General features: G+C 45.3%; 1 protein-coding gene across 1 annotated transcript; it reads left to right on the top strand.

Moving 5' to 3' along the window:
• Positions 1–362: 362 nt before the first annotated feature.
• LOC101833128 (transmembrane protein 258-like) lies at positions 363–619 on the top strand. The gene has a single exon (XM_040731777.1). It carries the CDS (start codon positions 363–365, stop codon positions 600–602), a length of 240 nt encoding a protein of 79 aa, XP_040587711.1. The 3' UTR covers positions 603–619.
• The last annotated feature ends 8296 nt before the right edge of the window (positions 620–8915 follow it).

Raw genomic sequence — 8915 nt, 5'->3', positions numbered from 1 at the left:
TTAGTCCTCGGGGCACAGGGCACTGAGTAGGATCAGGACTGATGTTAGGAGGCATAAGCATCACCCAGAGCTGCAAACACCATCCAGTTATTCTCTGAGATTTCTCTTGGAGAAGAACAGTTTCGTATGGATAAGGGAGGGTTGTACTAGGCGGGACCACAATCTTGCCACTGCTGCTATTTAAAAGCAGTAGCTATGAGGTGGGGGAGCATCTATACAGATGAGGAATAATAAAAGGTGGAATGCTGCTCACTCACCAACCATTCCAATCTGTAGAGCTTGCCTTCTTGAACTGTAAAACAGTAAGATGGTCTGACGTGTTCTTCTGATGGTAGACCAGTGGTTTATCTGTGTGGGGCAAAATGGAGCATGAGACCATGAGTGAATACACCAGCTTGGTCAACCCAGCTGTCTTCCTGCACCTGACTGTGGTACTTCTGGCCATCGGCAGCTTCTTCACCGCCTGGTTCTTCATTTATGAGGTCACCTCCACCAAGTACACACGTGATATTTACAAAGAGCTTCTCGTCTCCTTGGTGGCTTTGCTCTTCATGGGCTTTGGAGTCCTCTCCCTCCTGCTCTGGGTTGGCATCTATGTATGAGTTCCCTATGGTACCCATCAGGCAGCTTTACCAAGTTCATGCTTTTGTAAATTAATTTTTTATCATTGCTACAAGTGTCCCACCTGATGTTTGCAATAAAGGCAGATGTGTGACAAAAACAAAACAGTAAGGTGAAATCAAGCTTCCCAATTAGACCCCCTTTCAGTGGGGACTTTGCTTAGCTACGGTAGATGACAAAGTCTGAATTAAAGCTCTGCAATGTGTTACCTTGACATCCATCCTGGAAAAACCAAAAGGGCTTCAAACGACCAAATCTCAAGGCTTCTATCTCTGTTCTAGTGCATGGGGTTTCCACCTAGACTGTCCTCCTTATTGTGGGTCTATGTGCTGACTAGAAGGCTTCAGTCCTGTGGCAGCACGTGGAGCTATTCAAAATGGTCAACCAGATGGAGCGCCTCACTTTCACCTCGGGCTTCCTGGAGGACCTGCATTCATGTGTCTTTCTGCCACAGGCTCCTGTGTGTTTGAGCACACTCTCCGCAGTCTGTGGTGTTATTTCTGGAGGTTGTGAGGCCTTTTAGGATGTGAGGCCTAGCTACAGGTTATGCCAGCATTCCTTGAGAGCTACAGTTGGCCAGCTTCCTGTGTAGCACTCTGCTTTTTGTCTGCCACTTTGAAGTGACCAGCCGTAAGCGCCTGCTGCCATGAACCAAATCTGCCAAAACTGTAGCCAAAATCCAACTCTTTTCCCTGAAGTTGTTTCTGTCCAGTATTTGGCCACAGGGGCAAGAAAAGGAAGCCGGACACTCAGCTTGTCTGCTTGGTGCTCATGTGGCCCTACATGACCTGTGGTGTCCTTCTCTCCTGCCCTATGAATCTCTGAATCATAAGCTGTTGTGTCTCTGCGTAACAGACATAGCTATCCTGGAATTTGCTTTGTTGGCTAGGTTGACCCTAAACTCACAGAATCTGCCTACCTCTGCCTCCCAAGTACTGGTATTAAAGGCTTGTACCACTGCTCCCGCCTAGCTGAGCAGTTCTTGACTCTACTGGGCTCACTCATCCAGCAGTCTGACTGGAGGTTGGGTGGTCTAGTGTGGGTCATTCATGTCTCTGGTTGTTGGCATATTGTTGACTGGAACAAAGAGACCATATTTCTCTCATCACACAAATGGTTAGCTCTGGTGTCTTCCTATAATAGCAACATGTTTCTAAGAACCTCAAGAGACAGAATCTTCATTGTGCAGTTACATTTCAGTTTCAGTTGTTTTTTTTTTGTGGGTTTTTTGCTTTTTGTTTTGGTTTTCCAGACAGGGTTTCTCTGTATTGTTTTGGAGGCTGTCCTGGAACTCACTCTGTAGACCAGGCTGGCCTCGAATTCACATAGATCTGCCTGCCTCTGCCTCCTGAGTGCTGGGATTAAAGGCGTACACCACCAACACCCAGCTCAGTTTCAGTTTATATCATATTTGTCGTCATACCATGTTCTGTGGAATAATCCCTCTGTACACTGTGAATATGTATTACTCTCATTGGTTAATAAAGAAGTTGACTAGCCAATAGCTGAACAGGATACAGTTAGGTGGGAGAGACAAACTGAGAATGATAGGAAGAAGAGGGTGGGGTCCAAGGAGTTTCAGGAAGATGCAGAGACAGGCCATACTGAGAAAAGGTACCAAGCCACGTGAAAAAGCGTGGATAAAAAAATATGATTAATTTAAATGTCAGAATTAGATGGCAACAAGTCTGAGAAATCGGTCGAGCATGTATAACTAATCTTAAGTCTCCATGATGGTTATTTGAGAGCAGATGGTGGGGACAAGAAAATTCCACCAACAGTCATGGCCAAAGCAAGTCACACAGCCAAATTCAGAGTCATGGGGCAGGGAAATAATTTGATTGAAAGTTGATTAAAAAGTAGAGCAATGCGGAGAACTTGGGGCCACTCCTGCATACAACCATGAAAATGCACAAACTGAGGAGGTCAGAATTTCCAGAAGACTCTATTTCTTGTTGATTGTGACTGCAATTGGTCTTATAAACACCCTGACAACCAGGCAGGCTTTGAACACAGTTTCGTTTGAAATCTGGGCTGCCCCTCCTCTTTGGGGAATAGAATGGTGGCTGTGAATATAATCAGGAGTGAAAGAATGGGGACGGAGTTGAGTGTCATCTGTGTCTGCCACGAGGAGCTGTGATGGAACCACTCCTGTGAAACTATTTGATCTTTTCTGTGGAAGACTGGATGGACACAATAATTACTTTTCTCATCATTCTCACCAAAATACCTGACAAGAAGCAACTTACAGGTAAGATATTTTTAGTTTGCAGTTGGAGGAAATACAACCCCAGCATGATGGGAAAGGCATGGCATTAGGCAGCTCCACAGTGGAACACGGAGCAGTGGATAGTTAGTGGATACAGACGAAAACCTCAAGCCTGTCCACAATGACCCACTTCCCTCCAATGAAGGTCCCGCCTCCTAAAGAGTCTCAAAACAGTTCCGTGGGTCTGGAACAAAGTGTTCAAACACATAAACCTGCAGCAGCCATTGTGTATTCAAAACACAGTGGGTGACACTGTCCTGCCACTCAATGGCAGTGCTTCCTGAGTGTGTAGGTCTCCCTTAGGTGGCTCTCCTAATACACCCAGGCATTTTCAGCTGTGGCGTTTGGTCTGTTGGTCATTCAGCCATGCACATCTCTTTTTTATTTTCCTTTGCTCTAAATGGCCCCTGTCAGAGACGCAGCATACAAACTAGGCTTCAGTGGAAAAACAGGTCACCTTTGCTGCTCAGGACCGTTCCAGACTGTCCTGTTAGTACTTTTGCCGACTGGACACAAGCTGGAGTTATCTGAGACAAGGGAACCACAATCAGAAAAGGCCTTCACAGCAATGGACAGAGGACAAGCCTGTGGAGCCTTTCCTTAATTAATGATTGGTGTGGGAGGGCCCAGCCCCTTGTCTGAAATGCCACCCCTGGATAGGTGGTCCTGGCATGTATCAAAAAGCAGGTTGAGTAGGCCACTGGGAGCAAGCAGTGTGCCTCCATGGCCTCTGCATCAGCTCCTGCCTCCAGGTTCCTGTCCCAACTTCCCTTCATGGTGGACTGTGAGCTGTAAACTGAACTAAACCCTAACCTCCCTAAACTGCTTTTGGGCATGGTGTTTATTACAGCAATGGAAACCTTAACTAAGACAGTAGCTCAGACCTGTGCCTGATGCTGTGCCTGAGTGTGTGATCCCAGTGTGTGACAATCAGACCTACTGCCTCATAGCCATGAGCGACAAAGCACAACCAGTAACACATTTTCCCGCACAGTGCTAGGATTCAGAGAACCTGTGTCCTTTGGCACAGGAAGCCTGCCTCTTTCTTTGTGTGCCCTTTTGAAAAATGGAAATGTTCTTGAAGTCTGGAGAGCAACTTCCAAGTGAACTGCCTCTGAACCCTTGAGATTCTTTTTTTCCTCTTGGTGAAATCTCAGTGGAGCCAGGGTCGGTCATAATTTTCATGAACACAAGCTAAAGGTTTTTGTCGCCTATTGAGCAAAGTAGCTGCTTCCTATTGCAAAAGAACCGATTCCTAGTCTCATTGCGTTGGCGTTTTCATTAAAATTTCCATTATCCTCTTCCTCCCAAACACTGTTGTAGATAAATTGACCGTGTTTCGAGGGCAGAATCACTCCTAATTCAAAATGTGTGGATGGGATTTAGAGGGAAGGCTGTGCCCCCCCAAACACAGATCATCTTGGCAAGGGGGAAACGGCTTTCGTCCTGACCTCCATAATCATAGTGAGTATTATTACATTCATCGGCCACTCAGGACCATAAAAAGAATTCTGGAGCAAAACAGTCATGGAGGTGAGGCAGAGGTGAGGGTGCCTAAAGATGTTTGAGTCTGGCAGTCTTGTTTTGAGGGCCCATACTTGACCCCAAAGGCTGAGCAGCCTGTGTGACCTGAAACACTCTGCTCTGGCCATTGTCAGGGACCTAGAGGTGTAGTTTCACAATGTGGAGTTGCCATGTCCTAGGTGACCTTGGCCAAGGACCTATACCTTCTGAGCCTTCTCCTCCCCCCCACCCCCACCCCGTTTTCCTACCCAGAAACCAATGCTAACCCAATGCCAATGATACCTGCTCATTCTCACTCGAAGAGTAGCAACCAGATGAGAGTTCTTGAGAGTATACTTTGTCTGAAAACCTACTGTCACCTATGAATAGTTGGTTGCTGAAGGTCACAAACAAAATAAATAGTGAAATGAAGTCATTGTGCCAATCAGGCACTTTCAGTACAACCCAAGCCCACTCTCCTGTCTTGGCTCTCTCCTCTCCTCTGTTCCCCATCGTCTCCTGGGTAAATTTGGAAAAGGGAGTAGTATGACCTTTGCTTCCTGCCACCATACCCACCATGTTTGAACCATCCCTCTGAGTCACACAGTGTCATGGTGTGCATTCCCATGATCCTTGAAGTGAATCATGTGTCCCCATCACATAGACAAAATCTGGAGTTCAGAGAAGCATGGTGGGTATCATGCCACCAGCAAGCAGAGGATCACCTGATTTTCTGGCCTTCAAGTCTGTGTCCTTAACCACCACAGGGGGATGACAAAACGCTCTCTCTCTTGAAGGAGGCATCTCTGAAAGTAGGAATTCTTGGGAATCCAATCTTCCCTGATCCCAAACCCATCTCGGGCTCCTATTTCACCTCTTTGGAAACAACGTGCCCCCGGAAATCTTTGTCAAAATAATATTCAATTCAGACTTTTTTGTATGTGAGTATTCGGTGTCTTTTACATATCAGACATAAATCCTATGTGTGCTTGTGTATAAATCTATTAAATCCTTGTAACATCCTATGAGGTAGTATTATTTTAAAGATTACAGAACTGAGGCTGTGGAGATGACTCAGTGGTTAAAAGCACTTGCTGTTCCTGGAGAGGACCAGGGTTTGGTTCCCAGAACCTAGGTAGTAGCTCCCAGACACCTATAACTCCATCCAGTTCCAGGGAATCTGATGCCTTCCTCTGGCCTCTTCAGGGCCAAAAGCATGCATAGGGTGCATATATATATGCAGACAAAACCACTAATGCACATAAAATAAATAAATCTTAAAAAGGATGACCCAACTGAGTTACAGAAAAGTTAAGAAACTAACCAGTCAGTAGTGATGCACGCCTTTAATCCCAGCACTTGGGAAGCATATGCAGGTGGATCTCTGTGAGTTTGAGACCAGCCTCTGGTCTTCAGAGCGAGTTCCAGGACAGCCAGGACATAGAGAAACCCTATTTCAAAGCAACAAAACTAAAATAATAAATAAGAAGAAAGAAAGAAAGAAAGAAAGAAAGAAAGAAAGAAAGAAAGAAAGAGAGGGAGGGAGGAAGGAAGAATAAGAAACTTGTGTATTTAAACATGACTGCTAAGTGGCAAGTTTGAACCCAGCCAAAGCCTGGATTACTATATTCTATGCATAATAAAAGTGTTTGAGAGAATGCACAACAAATTAACAGCTATTTATGAGGAATTGGACTTATTTATAGTAGTGAGATGGTACTTTTGACTGGATGGGACATTTTAATGGGGCATGAGTATTTTCAGGGGGACTTCAGAAGTCTGGAGATGATGTCCAGGGTAGCCATGTTATAATGAATCGAGGGTCTGTCCATCAAGCCTGTCCAGTCCCTCTCTGTGGAACACCCTCGCTTCTGTCCTCAACACACAGGCAGCAGACAAGCAGAGCAGGGGTCTTTGGGGCTGTATTATACGGATTTGTATCCATTCAGAGCCAGAGGGCAAGTAGGCGAAGGCAAATTTTGGCAGCTGCTTTTGTGGGCACTGACCTCATGGGACTCTTTCAGGTCTGGACCTCACCCTGGGAGTGATTTCCCCACATCCGCTCTAATTTATTGACAAGGCTTGTTTCTGTCCCAATGCTGAAGGGATTAGTGGGCACAATTTTAAACAATGCACCACCCCAGTCAAAGACACAAACTGAATCATCGTTTCCTCAAACCACCAGCTGTGCCCAGGGTCATATTTTTCCCTCCGTCTTCTCTCAGTTTTGAAGATACTGGCAGCACAAATCGTCTCCAGACATTTCCCATTGTCCCTTTGTCAATCCCAAACAAAGTCAATTCACTGTTTCCCTGGCCTTAACCTAGCCAAGTAGCTGAGAGTTCCAGGTTTTATGCCACAGGCACGATTTGTTCTAAACAGACAACCCCAAGGGGGGTGTGTGTGTGTGTGTGTGTGTGTATCATACATTTAAATATGTAGAGACACATGTATATTATGTATGTATGTACACACATATGCATATATATGCCAAATTTCCTTACTTTCCCAAATGTTAGGCTATAAAAGACATATCTTTTTACAATTGGGAAGGGCTAATGAAGAATGTTATCAATATTATTATTTATTTTCAGGAAATTTCAGAGTACACTTAGGTACGGCTATCTATCTGTCCAGGTTAAGCTGTTCATCAGGCCGTTTCTCCAGATATCACTAGCTACGAGTTCGTCTGTAAATGATCTTGTCTGATAAAGACAAACCACATTAATCATCTCCCTAGACTCTCACAGAACTTGAGAGCATCACAGAGAGAATAGTCAGGCCAGATACTCTCTGCTGGAGACTTCTGGGTACAGGACACAGGACTAGGGGCTTTTATCAGTGACCTGCCAGCACCCACACCTCACAAGGTTCCTTAGTTACCATAGCCATTTCCCAGATGGGGATGAAGGACACTAACCCTCGTGCCATGAAGAATCTGGAAGCACCCCTGCAGAAACACATCCTTCTTGCTTCTCCTTAGAATTCAAGATTTCTTTCCTCTCCACCACCCTGTAGCGTGGGCCACCCAGATCAGGGCTTTACTCCCTGTCCTTCTGCCTGGAACATGTCACCTTTGCTACTTCAACACCACTTCCTCTGAGATGACAAACCACTGTCTTTCCCACATCCCTCCCCCTCCACATCCTCTATTAAAATTAACCATGTCATTCTTCACCCATTGTTCTTGACACAAAGGTTTAGTACAGTCCTATGACACTTGAACACTAAGGTGTGAGCTCATTCCAGGATGGGCTCTATGGATTTTTCATCTTCCCACAGTCTACATTCCTTGACGATCAGTAGGTGCTCAGCTAATACTTCTCACTGGACCGAAGGGTTCACTGAAGCAAGCCTTCTGGAACTTAAATAAATAAACGCACATGCCATTACTATGGCGATGTGTACTTGCTGTGTTTGTTGGGAAGAGTCAGTTCTGCTCTAGAAAACAAACAAGCAAAATAGATGAAACTCATAAGATACGAGTAATGAGTAAGCAACTCGTGAGTCACAGAAAGCTCACAAAGCAGTCATGAAAAGGAAGTTAGTACGAATGGGCTGCACATAGAAAGAGCCAGAGAACCAGATAGTCACAAACCTCTGATGGTCCGTGTTCTGACAGCATATGCCCGCTTGCCCAAGAAAGCTAACTTAAGCCCACTGCTGCCCATCAGGCTGATTGGGGAACCAGAGCTGTTGATCAGGCAACTTGCCCTGGTGTCTCTCTGGTAAAGGAAACTGTTATGTGATAATCAGACGGTTTGGTTCCTCCACCCCATTCACGTTGGGGCTGCGACCTAGCTCATTTGTCCCTTCTTGCCTCTCTCTGTGTCTTTCAAATAAATTTGAAGGCCTCCAGTGTAACAGTAGTACACTTGCTTGGCACACACCGGGCCTTGGGTTTGATCTACAACACCGGAAAAGGATAAACGGATGAATGAAACATTTTCAGCGTATTACTTTGGTCTGAGCTTCTCTTTATATGAACTGTGGGTCAGCTTGCTTGTTGGTCTGTTTATAGACTGCTACTTCCTCAAGGAAGTCTTCCAAAGACAAATACATCTTGTATAAACATCACTTCTAGTCACCAGACTCTTCTTCCTTAGCAAGCCAAATTTGTCGTGTGCCCTCCCTGTCAGACTAAGGTATTGCTTCTCCAATCACTATAAGAATGGGAAGACTTAACCTAGAGACGGTTCCGTCCAGAGCTCACAGTTGGAAGAGGGTGTCAGAGCAGGAGTTGCAGGCAGTTGTGAGCCACCATATGGGTGCTGGGAACCAAACCTGGGTCCTTTGCAAAAGCAGCCAGTGCTTTTATCTGCTGAGCCATCTCTCCAGCCCCATTCCCTAAACAGTCTAAGTATATAACCCATCTGGAATTGTGGCTTGGTTAGTATGCAAAACATTCTTGAGAACCCTTCAGGGAAAATGGTCCGGCTAAGATTTTTCATTAACCAGTACAAATGGGAGAGGCTTTGAGTCTTTTCTATAAAGATAAGTGTTTTAATTTTTTTTCAGTGTC

The sequence above is a fragment of the Mesocricetus auratus genome, unplaced genomic scaffold (assembly GCF_017639785.1).
Source record: "Mesocricetus auratus isolate SY011 unplaced genomic scaffold, BCM_Maur_2.0 Super-Scaffold_100026, whole genome shotgun sequence".
Classification (NCBI taxonomy): domain Eukaryota; kingdom Metazoa; phylum Chordata; class Mammalia; order Rodentia; family Cricetidae; genus Mesocricetus; species Mesocricetus auratus.
The sequence above is the reverse complement of the archived record's forward strand: the minus strand, read 5'-3'. Positions and strand labels throughout refer to the sequence as shown.